Genomic DNA, 20,106 nt, shown 5'->3' on the forward strand with positions numbered 1-20,106 from the left:
TAGCCTTTGGTGTAGGTACTTTTTGAGAGTGTTCCTAGCCTTTTGGTGTACCTACTTTTTGAGAGTGTTCCTAGCCTTTGGTGTAGGTACTTTTTGAGAGTGTTCCTAGTCTTTGGTGTAGGTACTTTTTGAGAGTGTTCCTAGCCTTTGGTGTACCTAGTAGTTTTTGAGAGTGTCCCTAGCCTTTGGTGTAGGTACTTTTTGAGAGTGTTCCTAGCCTTTGGTGTAGGTACTTTTTGAGAGTGTTCCTAGCCTTTGGTGTAGGTACTTTTTGAGAGTGTTCCTAGCCTTTTGTGTACCTACTTTTTGAGAGTGTTCTTAGCCTTTGGTGTAGGTACTTTTTGAGAGTGTTCCTAGCCTTTTAGTGTACCTACTTTTTGAGAGTGTTCCTAGATTTTGGTGTACCTGGTTTTTGAGAGTGTTCCTAACCTTTGGTGTGGGTACTTTTTGAGAGTGTTCCTAGCCTTTTGTGTACCTACTTTTTGAGAGTGTTCCTAGCCTTTGGTGTAGGTATCTTTTGAGAGCGTTCCTAGCGTTTGGTGTAGGTACATTTTGAGAGTGTTCCTAGCCTTTGGCGTAGGTACTTTTTGAGAGTGTTCCTAGCCTTTGGTGTAGGTACTTTTAGAGAGTGTTCCTAGCCTTTGGTGTAGGTATCTTTTGAGAGCGTTCCTAGCGTTTGGTGTAGGTACATTTTGAGAGTGTTCCTAGCCTTTGGTGTAGGTACTTTTTGAGAGTGTTCCTAGCCTTTGGTGTAGGTACTTTTTGAGAGTGTTCCTAGCCTTTGGTGTAGGTATCTTTTGAGAGCGTTCCTAGCGTTTGGTGTAGGTACATTTTGAGAGTGTTCCTAGCCTTTGGCGTAGGTACTTTTTGAGAGTGTTCCTAGCCTTTGGTGTAGGTACTTTTAGGGAGTTCCTAGCGTTTGGTGTAGGTACTTTTTGAGAGTGTCCCTAGCTTTTGGTGTAGGTACTTTTAGAGAGTGTTCCTAGCCTTTGGTGTAGGTACTTTTTGAGAGTGTTCCTAGCCTTTGGTGTACCTAGTAGTTTTTGAGAGTGTTCCTAGCCTTTGGTGTACTTAGTTTTTGAGAGTGTCCTTAGCCTTTGGCGTAGGTACTTTTTGAGAGTGTTCCTAGCCTTTGGTGTGGGTACTTTTTGAGAGTGTTCCTAGCCTTTGGTGTAGGTACTTTTTGAGAGTGTTCCTAGCCTTTTGGTGTACCTAGTTTTTGAGAGTGTTCCTAACCTTTGGTGTGGGTACTTTTTGAGAGTGTTCCTAGCCTTTTGTGTACCTACTTTTTGAGAGTGTTCCTAGCCTTTTGTGTACCTACTTTTTGAGAGTGTTCCTAGTCTTTGGTGTAGGTACTTTTTGAGAGTGTTCTTAGCCTTTGGTGTAGGTACTTTTTGAGAGTGTTCCTAGCCTTTTAGTGTACCTACTTTTTGAGAGTGTTCCTAGATTTTGGTGTACCTAGTTTTTGAGAAGGTTCCTAACCTTTGGTGTGGGTACTTTTTGAGAGTGTTCCTAGCCTTTTGTGTACCTACTTTTTGAGAGTGTTCCTAGAATTTTGTGTACCTACTTTTTGAGAGTGTTCCTAGCCTTTTGTGTACCTACTTTTTGAGAGTGTTCCTAGTCTTTGGTGTAGGTACTTTTTGAGAGTGTCCCTAGCCTTTGGTGTAGGTACTTTTTGAGAGTGTTCCTAGCCTTTGGTGTAGGTACTTTTTGAGAGTGTTCCTAGCCTTTGGTGTAGGTACTTTTTGAGAGTGTTCCTAGCCTTTGGTGTACCTACTTTTTGAGAGTGTTCCTAGCCTTTGGTGTACCTACTTTTTGAGAGTGTTCCTAGCCTTTGGTGTACCTACTTTTTGAGAGTGTTCCTAGCCTTTGGCAGTTCCTCTAGTTCCTCCTTCAATACAAACTTCTTAGTGCCAAGGCAGTATGCCTCCATATATTCTGGCCAGTTAATTGTCTTTGGATCAAAGTTGAATTCCTGAAATATTTGAATATCCAAAGGATCACAAACTGATTCATAGGAAGAATTATTTTCACATTAAGTATAATGCATGTCTTCAAGAGTATCACATAATGAAGTATTTAATAAAACATTGAAATATTACATGAAAAAAACAAAAGTTGGCACTTTTTATTATCAGTTAATTAAAACTTTTATTGACATTGTTGAGCTGGATATACTTATCCTTTTTAAGAAGGAATATGAGAAGGCTTTTTTGTTTTCAACTCTTTAATAAGAAATTGCAGGATTATCTCCCCTTTTTTCAAGCTAAGTTAAAATTTACATTATATTGTCATTAAATGAGATCTTTATATAATTTTAATCATATACACTAGTTTTAAAAATAGGGACCATATATGCCAGCCAGTTTAATTCCTGCTAGGTCTCAAAATTCAATATGAAAAAAAAAGAGAGCAAAAATTTGAGAATGATTTGTGAAGAACTTTAAATGGAAAAATAACATTAAATGTCTTAAATCAAAATTTTCATTTGACCAAACTCAAAACCGTTCAAGTACAGTAAGGGACAAAGGGTGTCCTTCAAATGAAATTTGAGAAAGATCAATGAAGAACTTTCTGAGTAATCGCAATAACAATCTTTCTGTCAAATTTCAAAATGGCCACCAGTCAGCTGTTTGTTTTCTGATCAGCCTCAAAATTCAATATGCACAACTTGAGGCCAAGGATAACTTATATATGAAATACATGGAAGATCCATGAAGAACATATGGAGAAAAAGCGATAACCAACTTTTATTGTCAAAATCAAAATGACTGACTTTTGGCTATTTTTTTACCAGTAATCGGTCTCAAAATGTTAGGGACCAAGGAGAAGCTACATATGACATTCTAGAGAGATCCTTTAGGTAAATCTTAAGAAAAAGTGATAATAAGGATTGTTTATGGAAGGACCGATAGACAGACCAAAGATGAAAAGCGATATGATGTTAAGCTAAAAACTTAGTCAAGTTTTAGCACTACAAGGAAAGGTTAGCTATGGAGATATGAATGGGAATTGTTTCTCTCTCTTTCCGTCCAATTTCATGATCTGTAAATGAACTGGTATCATTTTCACTATATTTGTCCAATTTCATGATCTACAGAATCTAGTATATACCTTCTTGTCCTCTGGTGTCATAACCTGTAGCATCTTGTAGAGACCAGCATTGTTGAAGTTCCACTCCTTGGATGTGAAGTAGTCCAGACTACCTACAGACTTCCTCAACCTTTCCTGGATCTTCACAAAGCTGCAATGAGAATGCAAGACTCAGTATTTGAAAGAACACAATTTTGTTTGACATCAGTGTTCAGAAAAAAAATCCTTTATAGAAACTAAATGTAAACTGATCTAAAGACATATCTAAGCACACAAAGGACATAACAAATACATAAATGTATAACTAATGTTTTTATCTAAAAATATTAAAATTGGCATGGTAAACATATTCCATGTAATCGTTTAAAAAGTACCTTGGTATTGATGTCAAATTTGCAACAGTATTGTTTTATTATCAACTGAATATTACTGAAATGTTCTCATTTTTTTTTCATAATCAATATCATATATGTAATATATACACAATATAGACAAATCAAAATATCCATCTTATAGAAATTAAGGGCTGGAGTGATTTTTTCCCAGTTACTGGACACTAAATTTAGTGTATTGGGATTGGTAATATTTTGTTTACATCATACAGGTCGATTTTGTCCCGTATTTCACAATAGGGTGATGTGTAGACCAAATCAACCTCCAGGATCATCAACTGCTACTTACATTGGTCGTTTGCCTGAGATCCACATGTAGAAGTCCATAAGGTAGGCTGGGATGAGGTGGTCGAACACCACATTCAGGTCATGCCAGATACTGTAGGGATTAAACCAGAGGTCATACACTTCCATTCATTTATAAGAACTATACACACTGTTTTGACTTGTTGAAATATCCTCACAACATTTTCATGAAGATTATTATTTTTTCAGTGAGAATGGCATTTTTTTTTAATGATAATAACCCACCTGGATGAAGTTTCAGGAGGTCAAGAGAGGGACCTATTTTTTTAGACATCTAAAACTGCATAAAAAACTTTTTTTTAAAGATGTACAATGACATTACACTATGGATAATCCCTTAAAAAAAATTGGTAATTCTGTGAAAATATACTCTCAATTTAAAAAAAAAATATTGCAAAGAAGTTGCCTTTTGAGGATTTGTAGATCAACAATAACTGCATCGACTATTGACGAAGATAAAAACATTATAAGATATGTGCATGTATCAAGCAAAAAATTACAATACAAATGACAATACACAATATCACAATAACATTTACTGAATGCCAACATATTGTCTGCAAGTTAGGAACTTATGGAAGGCAGAGTATATATAAAACACATACATTGAAATACATTTCCCGTCTATAAACAATCAACTACTTGTTGGACATTCAGAATATTAATGACTCATGTTTTATTGAAATATCTTTTCGACAAATTCCTGATAATGAGGTATCAATCTTTTAATTAATTTTCACTACCTAAGTAAGACACTGATCTGTCACACATTCTTCAAAAATTTAAATTCCATTCTCAAATCCTTTCGTAAATCTTACTGTATATGAAATGGAAATTTCCATATGATCCTATGAATGTTTCTAAATCACTCTGAGTTAAACTGCTAATCCATGTCTTTTAATCTTCAAAGATAATTAAAAGTTGAGCTGCTGTTCTTCCCACAATCTGAACCCAAGTGTTATGAGATAAATTGAAATATGATGCATGTAAATATTGTATTCAATGTCTTCAAACATCAAAAGTATACTTGAGGCCATGAAGAGAGCTTGTATAGGCCTGAAGCTCAATCCTTTTGTTTAATCAACCAAATATATCTGAAAGGAAACGTGAACTCCAGAAGGATTCAGCAATGTTTTACATTTACCAGTCACCTTAGTCAAGTTCTATCAGAATAAGGCGAAAATTGTGTCAAAGAGTTCCATTGTTTGTTTGTTTTGTTTTTTGTTTTTGTATCTATGGAACAACATCATAAGGATTCCTTGGTCTAGCACATTACAATGAAACCATATTTCGGGTTAAAAATGTTGTCTTTTCCATACTTAGGATAGTATATGTATGCATATGCTAAATAGTTCTGTTCATGCAAACACATCTCCAAGATTTGCAGATTACTTACCTGGGTACAATATGTATCACAGATATGATATGTATCACAGAATAAAATCATTCTCTTTTTCTCTTTGTGTTTTGTTGTTGTTTACTTGTAAATCATCCATGTTTATAACAAAACACACTGGTTTTGTTCTATATTTTCATAAATACTGAAACTGACCATTTCCTGCTTTTAGCCATGAAAAACATCACATGACCATTCAATATCATGTACTGGTAAGTCATTGTGAACATGCTATGTCAGGTGGAGACTGGAAGCATCTTTCAGTGCAGTATTTGGTGCAGACACACTGGGATGTGTTCATCGAGGTTTTTCAAACACGATATAACAAAACTTTAAAGTTGAGAAACTCATCATCACCGCAAATTGCAAGTGAGTCAGTGAAGTTCAACTGTTAACAGAATTATGTGCTAGATTTGTTTTTTCATAATCTCAGGCTTTTCTCATGTAATATAACACCTGATCATGTACCAGCACCTTTGTTGGAATGTTGTTGACTTTAACATCTGTAAGCATGAAATATCTGTAGGATATCACACCATTAATGACCTATTGACTAAGTACCCATGACATCCTGGTAGTGATATTTATATCTCGGTTTCCATTTTTTTTATATTAAAACTGATTCTAGTCACTGCCAATTTGCAGATTTATCATGTCAGGAGTTTTTGAGGAGACCTCATGTCTGAGCACAGTTACTTGGGTCATCTGTCAATATATAATTATATATTGGGTGAGATATTAAATGCGAGTGCCTGTGGTCTGACGAGATTTTGAATCCAATAATTGGCCTTATTCATTATCGAAAATAATTCATATTTAAGCCAAATTCAGAACATTTGCAGTCTACTCCTGATAGCTTCCTTCCTAATTCACCAATGTTCTTCAATCCCAAAATGTTGAGACAAAAATACCCTGGCCGAAACCAATGAACAAAAAAAAAACAACAACAAAAACAGCATAGAATACATTCTCATATACAAAAAGCTTTCTCATTGAGGATGAGAAAAAATACTTTTAGGTGTTCTGAAATGTTGTTTGCAGTCATATATTAACAGGCATATGGTTTGTGGTGGGGTATTAAAGGGAAATAACCAATTCAATGCCACATGGTGCAGTTAAGTGTTTCAGGGAAACAAATCACAAATGAACCAGGAAAACAGAAATGAAACTAGATGGAATGTTACCATTTGATAAGTAAGTTGTCCTATAGATAACCAACTACTTACAACCATGATGAATAGTCCCAGAAATAAAGCATCCATTTTATAACTTGTACATTTTGTAGGTATGATGCCGTGTGGTTATTCTACAGTGCAATCAGAATCTGACCAAGTCTATATTCACTGTAAAGACTCCAAACTTTCCCAGTGTTTATATAGTCATCAATATAGGAATGTCAATATTAGTAGAGGGATATGAGAAGGAAGGACAAGATTAGACTGTTGTAAATTAAAATACCAGTTACTTTACATTTTGATGAAACTTACCATTGCAGATGACATAATTTAGCTATTTGAAAAAAACATAAAATAGATTTTGAAATATGTGATAATACTTCAATATAGATTTTTGTTTTATTTTTTTTCATCAAAACAGATGTTTGAGATGAGAAACTATCTTCACTTACACATTCTTTGTAAACCTTGGGTAGGGAACTCTGGCTACTGTGTTAACAGGGTTCTTCATCAGGTAGTTGTATGACAGTTTCTCTGAAGAGTAGATATAAATCAATAACTCAATCTGGAGATGCATGTTTCACAGTTTAATCTTCACAGTTAGAAGTACCAGATACTTCCATTTTTTGTGTGTCATTTATCAATGTTCCAGAGACCTTTGTAGTATTTTTGACAACTTTCATCCAATATAAGAGACCTTCACAGTTTTTTGGCAACATTTATCATGTATAAGAGACATCCATATTTTTGGGGACTTTCGGAAGAATTCATGATTGTGTGGACATTATAAATACTTCATATTAATCACCTTGGTCACATAATGATGCCTTGGGTTATCAAAAGATGGACATGGAAGTTTCCTTATAAGTAGGAAATTCTTATCCTGATCATCCGATTTAAAAAATGTATGAAGGGCAGGCACGGATCCAGGATTTTTAGGGGGTTCCATGGGGGCTTTGCCCCCAGGCAGAATATGGATATAGCAAATTTGCAATCATTCAGGATCATGTGTGGATCCAGGATTTTCGAAAGGGGGGGTCCAGTAATGTAGTGATAATGCGAGGGGTCTGGAGGCCCAGCAGCCCCCAGGACTGCCCCCTGGATCCGCTAGTGAAGGGGTGTACTTTTGAAAATTGATTACAATCAATTGGATTAACTCGATAAACAAGAGTACAATTACTCTAATTACCAAGTGTTTAATTTGGAATGTCATTAATCTGATGAAAATCATGTGTCATATTACATTCTGTATCAAACAGTAAACACCAAACATTTATGTGTGGTTTGCAGATCTTTGCGAGTATAGTTGACAAAATCTTATTGGAACTTTCATAATATACAATATTATTATCAGGAGATCTTATCAACTTGAAACCTTGAAATTCCGTCATAGCTATCATGACCTAGACTCTTGTCTACAGTGATGGATGAGACTAGGCAGTGTGGGTACCAGATTATTGTAGTATTATAGTATTATATTACATACCCATTTCACCCCATGTAAAACGGTTGATTTGTCCTGTTGTGCAGTGATAAACACTCAAGTTTTCTGGTCTGAAAAGTAAATTGATAATGATTCAAATGATTAGTAATTCAGATAATAAAAAAAAAATATAATTTTTAATAAAACATACAACTTCACTTCGGCTATGATGAACATCCAACAGAAAAATTTATCAAAACATAAATGTTTACTTTATTAAATGAAATAATTTTTAGTTCTGAATCAGGCTTTGTTTTGTATATAGATGTAGAATTCACCTAGATATCTGTTAGAAGTAAAACTTATATATATAACTGTTTCAGAGTAATATTAAGTACTGTGTATTTTTAAAAGCATATCAAGTTCATGTTTCAGCTCTGAAAATTTTGAGAAGATTTTGACTTTTTTGTTTGTTTGTGGGTTTATCTCCCCTAGAACAGCCAGGGTCATTTTGAGGCAGGGTCTCCTTGTAATAGTTCCCCGACTACCTTAGTCAATGAACAACATATATATGTACAGGAGGCCCATTGTATGCCAAGCCATCCAGAGCAATCAAGGTAAAGTGTCTTGCCGAAGGACTCAACCATGACAGCACAGACCAGGCCATTTCTCAGCTTCCCAAGAAACACAAACTGTTACCGATAGGAAGCGTTGAACCAGACACCTTGGATCTTCACCTGAGGTTACTAGCCTGCACTCTAAATGACTGAGCTATTGCAGCCCCCCTTTGTTTGTTGTATCCATTGAGCCATAATTTGTAAAATAGTACAAAAGAATGTTGCATATTATCTGGATGCCATTTTAATCCTCTGAGCTCCTGCTATGTCCCCCACATAATAACATATATCTAACTACATATAGGCACATCTGCAATACATATGTAAAGTCAATCCTCCTTTATGGCTTAGAAACATGATGGGTAACCAAGATTAACACCCACAAGGCCCAGACAGCTTCAACGGCTGTCTCAGAAACATCCTCATCATCAGGTGGCCAGAAGTTGTCTACAATAAACAACTGTGGGACAGGACAAGACTTGCCCCAAAAGAAACAGAAATAATGAAAAGAAAATGGGGATGGTCAGGCCACATACTAAGAAAGCCTGCTTCAAATGCCACCAGACAGGCCCTCCATCTGAACCCACAAGGAAAGCTAAAAGTGGGTAGACCAAAGCAGACTTAGCACAGGAGTATCGACACACAGATGAAGACAGTCAGAATGACATAGGGGAGTTAAAGAGGGATTTCCCAGGGTCGAGTCTGTTGTATGAGTTTTGTTCCAGCCCTTTGTTCCCTATGGAATCAAGAGGCCTAAGTATCCCCATATTGGAACATTTGTATAACCAGTGAATTAGTGTCACCCCAGCAGTAGGGATGTACAGTGTTTGAATGTGTTGTTCTAAAATAGCATGCAACACTCAATACATTGTATAGATATATGCAGGAGAAACAGAGGTTGGTGAGAATACTAGTTTGGTTTAATTTTATTTAACTTCCTATTAACAGCCAGGATCATTTAAGGACGTGCCAGGTTTTGGAAATGGAGGAAAGTCGGACAACCCAGAGAAAATCCCCTGGCCTATGGTCAGTATCAGGCAACTACCCCACATGGGTTTTTAACTTGTGACCCAGAGGTGGAGGGCACCTGCTAGTCAGTGACCCACACAAATAAAATGTCTTACTTGTGTACAACTGTGAACCAGGCTGTAGCTATCAACATTTTGGCAGTAAAGTCTACAGGGATGATGTCTGCAGTGGCATGGGAGTCTCCTTTCATGATCCGCAGCAAGCCACACCCGATCTGTTACAGAGATACAGTTCAGACAATTATCAAGCATATTGGTGTGTGGCCTTAAACTTACTGTTAAACAACATTTTATAGATTTATTGTATTTCATCCATCTGGTAGTGCTGTTCCATAAACAAGTAAAATAGCAGCAGCTGTATATAAGCTTGCAAATTATACGAACTATTATTTATAGTTATGTTCAGAAACAGTATTGTGTCCTTTTTCGTTTTTTTTTTTTTTAATTATTCAAGAAATTGTGAAAAAACTGACCCTGCAATGTGTCTTATGTTCTTTGTAAAACTAAAAAATGTCTGTAAAACACAAAAGCTACTGTTGTCATATGACCTAAGCATAATGTTTGACCGAATTCCATGAAAGGAAATCAACGAAAGATTATTTACATTTGCTCCACATTTCCCCATTGACACAATGCTAAGAGGCAGTTGCCATCATACGCCTATAACACCCAGTGCCTCAGGCTATAACACCCAGTGGGTCATGTGACTTTAAAAAAGGCGGGATTTTTTTGTGTTGGTTTAGTTTTTTTCAAAGTTGACGAAAATGGTAAGACAATGTAAATACCGTATTTGACCTAATAAGGGCGCAGGGCGCGGGTAATTGACAGTGGGGGCGCCCTTATTAAGATTAGTTATTCTGAAGTTTTATGAAACAGACTATACCTTATAGCAGCATACCCAAGGTTGTGGAAACGGTAAAATATTCAGTCATAAAAATATTCCAGATGAAGATATCTATTCATTATCATATATTAAGCTTAAACATGACTTGAATACTCCTGTAAACTTGTAAACCATGCCAGCTGATCTTTAGACCAGAGAACGTGTGTTCCACCATTTATGTTCAAATGGAACTCTTTTGTGTTCTATTTATAGAAACAGGTGATTTCCCAGATCATATCAGAAATTGTTTTCTTTGACCTAATAATTGATTTACAATGTCTTTTACTAACTTTCTGTTCTGAACAAAAGTTATTTATCAACAAGAATGAAGTCTTTACTTTATCTTCAAATAAAGATGGTAAGTTATTATTTGTATGTGTGTTTAGTTTTGGGTGCTCTTTGCACTGACATGTCATCTGTAGCCTGTAGGAATGCACAAAATGTGGCGAAAACATGTGTTCCAGTTACTTAATTTGCTGAAGAAAATTGAACACATAAAGTAGCAAAATATTTCACATGAATTATTACTTTTGAACACCATTTTGACACTCAGTCAAAGATTTATTTCCTTGAAAAAAGGTAGGGGCGCCCTTATTAGGTCAAGTACGGTATAAGTATTGAACAGTGGTTTTAATGTTGTTATAGTCGATATGGCAGCAAGATGTATGGTGGGCAAATGTAGCATGGAACCCTAACAGGTTCCTATGCCATTTGCCCACCATACATCTTGCTGCCATATCGATTATAACAACATTAAAACCACTGTTCATTGCTTAAATGAAGTTGCCAAGTGTTTATAGTGAATTGGGACAGGACGGGATGGGAAGGACATGGACAACACTGTATGTCCCCCCATTTTATGGCGGGGCATAAAAACAGCATTTCTCATTGAATCATGATCTAAAATTTATTATTGAGCAGATGTTTAACATAATATTACAAAAATGGCAAATACTTACTGCTGCTAGAAGTCCTGTAGGCCCATTGTAGTTATCTACCCAGCCCTGCAAGTAATAGAGAACATTATTCATGCAGGATTTCATCATGAAAATTTTGTTAATTTGTTCAAAGTTGAATTTTCGCAAAACAAAGTTTTTTGCAAATTTCTACCAGTCATATTACCAAACATAAGGAATAAAACTGTAAGGAATAAAACTGTATGCATACATATTGTCAAAACTATCAAAGTTTTCATGTTATCTTCTTGGGACTTGCTTTAATGTACATTTTGTTTGTAGCTTTGAGAAATAAGCTAAACACTATAAATGATATAGCTGTCATGCATGTAGATACAGAGCTAACTGCAACGAGATGTACACATATGCTACCAGCAATATGTCACATCTGTTTTTTAACCAACTTCATAATACAACACAAATATCATTTACACTTACAGGCACAGGGTCGTCCCAGGTGGCCCCAACGATGGACGGACGGAAGATGGCGGTTGGGATGTCTGCACATTCTTCCTTGACCAAGTACTCAGCTATAGACTTGGTGTATGTGTAGGTGTTTGGCCGGTCACCGATCATCTTAGGGGTCAAGGCGTTCAGTATGTCAGTGTCCATCCAGCTGTTTATAGGGGGTAGTGATTAGACATGAAATAATTTAATAAAGTGTCAAAATTTGTAGTTCTATCTTTTAAGGTCATGATTCAAAACAAGATGAATTAAATTATTTTGATGCATATTATGTCACTTACCATACTGGTCTTTTAAGACATTTTCATGTTAAATGCAATTTTCAGTAAATAGTTTGATTACATTTAAAGACATCACAAAATCAGGATAGTTTATAACGCACTGATGCTGGTAAACTGTCATTTGATCCAAACTGTTGTTTCCTGAATGAATTACATTACTAATTTCATGACACTCTATCATGAAATATATACCACATCATATACCGGGTATACCTTCTAATAACACTTTCATTTCTATTTTACACTTCTCATAATCATTTAAAATCATATCACCATGTAGTCAGATTTACACTTGTATGAATATGAGTTACTCTATGAGGACTTACTCAACAGCGTCCAGGATTTTGTGCGGGTGTAGAGGGGGTTCATATATCTTTTCCTCAATGTTCTTTGGCTGGTTACAGTTGGCATATGCTGTAGACACGTGGATAAAGGCCTGCAAGACAAAAAATATCTACCTATCAGCTGTAGGACTCTGGTGAAACTATGGTTTTTGTTCCAATGTTAAGCTCACTTTACGGTTCTTTTGTAATTGAACTTCATGAATATTTTACTGATAAACCAGCATGTATGTAAAATTTCACTATCAAGTAGGTAGTATCTCGGTTGATATTGTATAATTTTTTGGAACACAGACAACTGTATTTGAGCCCAGTGTGAGATCAAACAATATTATATTGAGGACCCATTACATTTCTTAGTATAGAACTTGTCAGAATCTGCTTTTACACATAAACATGTGTAATGTATCACACACCTGTACTAGTATAGTTTATACATAACTTTAGTATATTAGGTTTCTTACCTTAAGGTTTTGAAGTTTTTTACAGAATGTTATCATTCTACTGACACCTACAACATTCATTTCTACAGAAAGTCTGAAAAAAATAAATAAAAATAAAATGAATTTACAGACATCTATGTGACATTACACATTCTATATATAGCAGACAGACAGTCCAGCAACAGTTCATTTCAATCTCCAATCACATTCCACACAGGATTCAGCATATCAAAATTTCTAATCACACATGATACAGGATGTACCTTGTAGCTAGAAAACCAAAATAATTGAAACCCTTTACCCTTCGATTCGAACTCAACAGAAAATGGCTGAGATACACCTAGGCCCATCATCAACTCTACATCACTAGGAAGTCCTGTCCAAGGTTATAAATGTTACAACCTCAGTCATTCTTATACTTTTTATGTGGTCACTTAGAATGTCATGGCAACATACGGGAAGGTGACAAAATTATATGGTCAAGTCTTTATAACGATGTATAGTCCAATCAGAATGACCTGTCGTGTTGAACTTTGATTAGCATATTGATTATAAACGAGTCTAAAGTCATTTAGGGGAAATAGGTACTTTGTATATATACATGTATATCTGTTAGTTGTTTATAATATAACAAACCTTATCATCAGCTGCATCATTTGTTTTATACTGGTCCAGATTAAGCGACAAAACTGTTAACATGTGAACAATTAATCACATAGTTACTTGAATATGTGTTAACCATGCATCAAAAATAAATGATACAATCCCTGTGTTGTCAATATAAAATTGTAACAAAAACGGATGGTCCAAAACAGCACCCTGCTGGACACCGTAGTATTCCTAATCAATATGTTTTGTTATTACACCTATGCACAAATGGAACTTCCCACTTTGAATATTCCACGAAAAGGTCAAGGCGACAGGTCATTTTGGTTTGACTATAAACTTATAAACAATATTATACAGAGAAAACAATTCCTTAACTTACTTCATTAGTTCATCAAACTTGACAGTGGCTGCGGAATGGAATACCAGAGACACGTCATTAATGAGACACTTTTCGTCTGATTCACACACACCCAAGTTGTCATGGAGAATGTCACCGGTTACTGGGTACACCTTGTCCCTGTAGTTTGGCTGTTCCTTACTAACATGGTCAAAAATCTGGGAGAAAATACAGAGGTATGCATTAGTAGATGTTACTATAACACTTCCTCAAAAACTACGGAAGAAAACAGAGGTATATAACATATATGTACCTATAACACGTCCCCAACACCTACGAAAAAATACAGAAACAGACTAAAATACCTATAATTCCACCCCATCCATTACTCAAAGTACAATATTTAGTAACAAAGTATAAGCCCAAGACATAAATCAGCAAGTCAAGAGCAATGCTAGCGAATGACACTTTTTCACACAGTAAACATCTTTTTGATAAGGAGGAGACTTATTGGTGAGTATCACTTTAATTTGACTGATTATATTCACTAATTAAATGAGTATCCTCTTATTTTCACTTGTTCATATTTAATTATAATAAATACATGTATACACTTCCTTTAGAGGTGTATTGAGTAGCTCATCTATCCCCTTAATGTACTCCCTTTTAGAGGTGAGTGACTCCCCCTTTACTGTACATGTACTCACTTTGAAGTTGAGTGATAACCAACCCCCCCCCCCCCCTCCAACCACTTGCTCCTTTTAAGTGACTCCTCCTTGCTGTACTCACAAGAGTTGAGTGACTCCCCTAAGCTGCACTTACATTATAATATATAGAGTCGAATTCCTCCCCCCCCCCCTTTATTCACAAGAGTTGAGTGACTCTCCTATCTCTTTCTTGTACTCCGTACTCCTCTTAAGTAAACCCCCTCGCTGTACTCACTTTAGAGTTGAGCAGCTCCTCCAGTCTCTGACTGACTTCTTTGCCCTTTTTAGGTCTGATGAGGATGTACACTCGACGGATACCTGGACATGACCTCAGCAATTTTTCCAGTAAAGCTTTACCCATAAAGCCAGTGGCCCCGGTGATGAACACACTTTTGTCCTGGTAAAACTGCGGGATCGAGGGAACGGTTGCCATGTTGACAGTCTGTACTAAAATTAAACAAAAGCAAAAATGAATTAACTAATTTCAGTTAAATGCAATGTACAAAAAACAAAACCAAGATGTAATGGAAATCATTTACATCAGTCATTGATAAAAAGATGATTTTAAAAAATGTATCTCTATATATTAGGCCTCAACATATTAGGCCTCAACACTGTTCTCATGGAGGGCCACACCCTTGGTCTATGCAAAAAAAGCCCCCGTCACAAAATACTCCAGATCAAATTTGGCATTTTTTGCCATATTATCCACAAAGAAGGGAATTCCTTTTATTTTGACCATGCCCTTCTGGCCCATTGCACCACACCTTTGCCTGTACTTAAATTTCCTTCGCTCTAGCTGTTCTCGATCCTCAGGACTCTCATCCAGGATGTTACTTGTCACCAAAATTTGAAAGAAAACACTGTCAAATGACTAAGGCTTACTTCTACTTTCCATAATGCTCCCCAGTATCCAAACATTGAATTCCATGTCAACAAATTTAAGGATGCTGCAGATCAAATATTTTTCAATCCTTCTTCAGTACAGATACATATACACTGTATATCCACTTTAACCAATTATTTTCCTTGTGATCGCTATTTATGTCTTGACTTTCATAAGCATAGACTGCAGGTCTATCAGATTTGCAATGGGTAGGTTTTTGATATCTATATATATTGGTCCAATATATATAGATATCAAAAACCTGGACCAAAACAAAATTCTATAAATCTTTTGATTCAGTCATGTTTTGTTTGTCTGCTACAATGTTTATCATGTCCATTCTTTATATTTCTATTCAATTACTTCTGTCTAATATATCAGTCCATGAAACTTATGGTTTGTTTTGTTTAATGTCCTACTAACAGCCAGGGTCATTTAAGGATCTGCCAGGTTTTGAAGGTGGAGGAAAGCCGGAGTACCCAGAGAAAAACCAACAGCCTACAGACAGTACCTGGCAACTGACCCACGTAGGTTTCGAACTCGCAACACGGAGGTGGAGGGCTAGTGATAAAGTGTCGGGACACCTAAACCACTCGGCCACCGTGGCCCAATCCATGAAACAGCCAGAATGATTTTCAGGCAGGAATATGATCAGGGCTACAAAATAGCCAGTCAGTGACATTGCAGCTAGACTTCATGAATATTATACGTGCTGCCATATACCTCAGATTTTTTCCAATTTGCAGAAATGGTGTGCGGTTTTGAATGAAATGGAGGTGCTTTCGACGTAATGAGAATACATTCTAGGGGTATACATAGGATATTATTAAAAGAAAGATTATCAATACTTTCAACAATCATAAGCATATTTTTCTACATTCATTAGAAATATGTTTTTTTCATCGAGAAATGTAGGTGGGGTTGGTTTTTCTTCACAGAGAGCTTTATTTCTCCTTTTACTACTATAATGAACACTGAGGGGTATCACTTTTTTCTGAATCTTAATCTAGCCCCCCAAAATGTCTCAAAATATGCTATACAAATTCCTATTACAGAGATGCTATACCAATTACTATTACAGAGATGCTATACCAATTACTATTACAGAGATGATATACAAATTACTATTACAGAGATGCTATACAAATTACTATTACAGAGATGCTATACCAATTACTATTACAGAGATGCTATACCAATTACTATTACAGAGATGCTATACCAATTACTATTACAGAGATGATATACCAACTAGAGATGCTATACAAATTACTATTACAGAGATGCTATACCAATTACTATTACAGAGATGCTATACCAATTACTATTACAGAGATGCTATACCAATTACTATTACAGATCTAGAGATGCTATACCAATTACTATTACAGAGATGCTATACCAATTACTATTACAGAGATGCTATACCAATTACTATTACAGAGATGCTATACCAATTACTATTACAGAGATGCTATACCAATTACTATTACAGAGATGCTATACCAATTACTATTACAGAGATGATATACCAATTACTATTACAGAGATGATATACCAATTACTATTACAGAGACTAACAGATTCTCATGTCCCTGTGACAATACACACACTCACAGAATCAATAACTGTTACTGATTCTGATAGTGCATGGGTGTATTGTGAGATAATTATTGGTTGTGAGAGTGCATGGGTGTATTGTGAGATAATTATTGGTTGTGAGAGTGCATGGGTGTATTGTTAGATAATTATTGAGATATACATTTGTAATTATAATGATACTATGATGTTGTGTTTTTGAGTAGGATTATGAGCTTAAAGTACTCTTCGCTGTTTTGGGACTTTGACAGGTTACCCTTTAAGGGCATGTTTAGCTGTTAAATCTCTAATACTCGGTCATGATTTATCTCATACATGTACATGTGTACTCTCTTCACCTCCACCCTTATCAATGTAGCCATCATCAGTAACCTTACATACCAACTCATGCAGTTATCTAAAAACATTATCTCTTCACATAGTATATCTATCTGATTAAAATATCAGCAACATGGAACAGGTCACCCACCTCAAATCTGACACACTGATTTCAAATGAGCTCATGTACTTTAAGTCACAGGCATTTGCAGTTTTAAATTGAAATGATAACAATACATCAGCTAATTCCTGGTATAGGTCTGTATTTCTGTAAGCTTTTTTTTTTACCTAAAATGACTTAAATTATAAGGTGTTCCATGAATTTGTCGGCTATATTTCCAGGTGAATGTAACACTAACGAAGGGACTCTTATGAATAAATATTATATTTATTGATATCAGAAAATCTAAAGAAAATCAAATGCAAAAAAAAAAACCCCAAAAAACCCACTGAAGACATAATCATATTTACAGTAGATATTCCAAACATTTCATTTACTTCATTATAAGTTAATTGAGTATGTAAATTTAAGTACTAAAGATTTTCTGCGAAATGCATCCAAATTCTGTCATTTTAGCCTGTGTTTCCTCTGACCCTGACCATGTTTGGATATAGGGCCAGGGAGCATTACTCCACGTATATGAAAATTAAATCTCAACATTGGAATTGCTAAGATTTTGGTGCAGATAAAAGAAGATCGGGCGTGACAGTACATACCGTACATACACAGATAAACAAATTATTTATTTACCCCAATCCACTAATTTAGTCCTATATATTGATGTTCTATTTCGTCTGCATATAAACCCTCGCTTTACAGTGGTCAACATTTCACACTTGATTTGATGCCATATTGATAACTACCTTGGAATGTAGGTCACAGTCTGCCTAATTCATTACGTACCCTATATCAGAGCATGCTGAAGCAAAAAGAAATACAACATCTATTTCTATATAGTCTACCAGTTATAATATGTGAAGAAAAAGTATTCTTGTATAATTAAATACAGCAGGTTTTTGGAAATAACATGCTTAGTTTTCTTGATTTTATAAACTCTGAAGTAAAGCACAATAATTGATACTTGATATTTCAAGTCCTTTGCGTTATATGATTCAGTGGTTATTTTCACTATCACTTCAAAATGGCTGGTCAACAGTGTGAAAGTTTGAGCAGAGGTACGTGAGTTAGGGACTAAACGGACAGAATAAACCATAGGTTATTTCTCAGGTAGGTGTTTGGTCATGCCATATTTCTTTTGTCTGCACCAAAATCTTAGTGATACCAAGCAGTGTCACTGTCAGATAATTCCATTTTTTCATAGAGTTGTACACTCTTGCCCTACATCAGACATGGTAACTGGGGCTAAGGTCACGTTAGGCAGCTTTTAACGAATGCCATACCCCTGAGCACCTGGTCACCTCGGCACTTTCTAAGACTAGTAGGTACTTAATAGCTGAATGAGACCTTTTAATTGTTGAATTTGATATTTATGAATATATACACCTGCTTGTAATTTGTTGCAATTGTATATGTTGTTAGAGAGAGACGATAAAGAGTAATAATTCGTTTTAACTGGTATGCCACTGGTATGCCACTGGTAGTTTGTATTATTACTGTGAAAACATCACATTTGAAAGTTAAAGACACTTAATAACTTCTATTAATCTTTTTTTATTTAGATTAAAGTGGCATGGTATTGGATCACAGGAATTCTGCATCACATTTTGAAATATATCAAATCTAGTCATTAATAACGAAATATCTCGAAATATTGAATGGGCACACATGCTTTAAAACATTTTTTTTGTTAAATGACGAAAAAGTACTGAGGTGTCTAGGAAAGTGCCGAGGTGTCCGGGAAAAAGTGTTGATCATGAGGTAACTCGAATCCCAAGTGCCGAAGTGACCTGGTCCCTACACTGGATAGTCCTCTGTCCTTTCAAATTATTTTTCTTTTTCGAAATATCTGTCGAAATCCCTGTATTCTGCCGGCACGGTTGGCGTCATCTGATCATAGGTTTCTGACGCATAAATATTAAATAGGTTTACATATGCGTCAGGAACCTGATCAGCTGTCCGTTGGCAAAGAGACATTTCGTAAACCAGTGTAAACACTAACTAACGTGGATTAGCTCAGACTTAATTTGTTTTTGTGACAGCTCCTTAAAATACTTTCAATTCCATGTTTGGATTTTGTAAGCGCGACCTTATAGGCCTATTTGATGTCATTAGAAAGAGAAATATAAAATCTTACCCGAAACTCGAAAGTGTCAACAGTTCGGCTTGGTGATGCTCCCGAAAAAGGAAGTCATACATCAACGCCGTCTGGTATGTAATGCAAATTTCTTTCAAGGGAAGCAACTGTTTTTGCTTTCATTTTAATTTGTCAGGCATGTATTTTGTACGTCAGTCGTTAAATAATGATGATTTTAACATATTAATGCATTAGAATAAAACCGAGAAAATCACGTATTTTTTTCAACAATACCATTTTTCGATAGTGATCAAAGTTACATTTTTGTATATGTTTGAAAGATTTTATTAGCTTTGTTTTTTCTACTAGTAGAAATACTGTTATACTGTACTGTATTTTAAGATACATTATTATATTTTATTTTCCTTGAATCACTGAAAAAAAAAAAAAAAGGCCCATGGGGCCTGTATCGCTCATCTGGTTGAATTAGACCAAATGTCAAAATAATGTTCATATTCAATTTGTTTTATTTGTAAATCTCAAACAATGCTATATATGGTTATAGTGTGGGAATCCGAACTGCTTTGAAGATTAATAAAGTCAAGACTATCTAAGGTCTGAAAGTCCTCAAGAATTGTTTTTAGAACATGCATTCA

At 35.5% G+C, this 20,106-nt stretch overlaps 1 protein-coding gene across 7 annotated transcripts in view; it reads right to left on the bottom strand.

Moving 5' to 3' along the window:
• The window catches only part of LOC117336217 (fatty acyl-CoA reductase 1-like), a 30,000-nt gene extending 10,423 nt beyond the window's left edge, over window positions 1–19,577 (bottom strand). For 6 of the 7 annotated variants that reach the window (XR_004534560.1, XR_004534558.1, XR_004534556.1 and 3 more), the window contains exons 1-13: window positions 19,511–19,571; window positions 14,688–14,899; window positions 13,788–13,963; window positions 12,821–12,893; window positions 12,342–12,451; window positions 11,708–11,885; window positions 11,273–11,317; window positions 9,527–9,645; window positions 7,849–7,916; window positions 6,815–6,896; window positions 3,775–3,864; window positions 3,115–3,244; window positions 1,848–1,975 (exon numbers count right to left, since the gene is read on the bottom strand). Coding sequence is in view for 2 of the 7 variants with exons in the window: in XM_033896673.1 (XP_033752564.1) it covers window positions 1,848–1,975; window positions 3,115–3,244; window positions 3,775–3,864; window positions 6,815–6,896; window positions 7,849–7,916; window positions 9,527–9,645; window positions 11,273–11,317; window positions 11,708–11,885; window positions 12,342–12,451; window positions 12,821–12,893; window positions 13,788–13,963; window positions 14,688–14,885 (1,397 nt within the window). In the remaining 5 variants the exon portion in view is untranslated. Of the gene's footprint in view, window positions 1–1,847; window positions 1,976–3,114; window positions 3,245–3,774; window positions 3,865–6,814; window positions 6,897–7,848; window positions 7,917–9,526; window positions 9,646–11,272; window positions 11,318–11,707; window positions 11,886–12,341; window positions 12,452–12,820; window positions 12,894–13,787; window positions 13,964–14,687; window positions 14,900–19,510 lie in introns of all 7 variants that reach the window. The other variant, XM_033896674.1, reaches the window with a different exon arrangement.
• Window positions 19,578–20,106: the final 529 nt, after the last annotated feature.

The sequence above is a fragment of the Pecten maximus genome, chromosome 10 (assembly GCF_902652985.1).
Source record: "Pecten maximus chromosome 10, xPecMax1.1, whole genome shotgun sequence".
NCBI classification, from domain to species: Eukaryota; Metazoa; Mollusca; class Bivalvia; order Pectinida; family Pectinidae; genus Pecten; species Pecten maximus.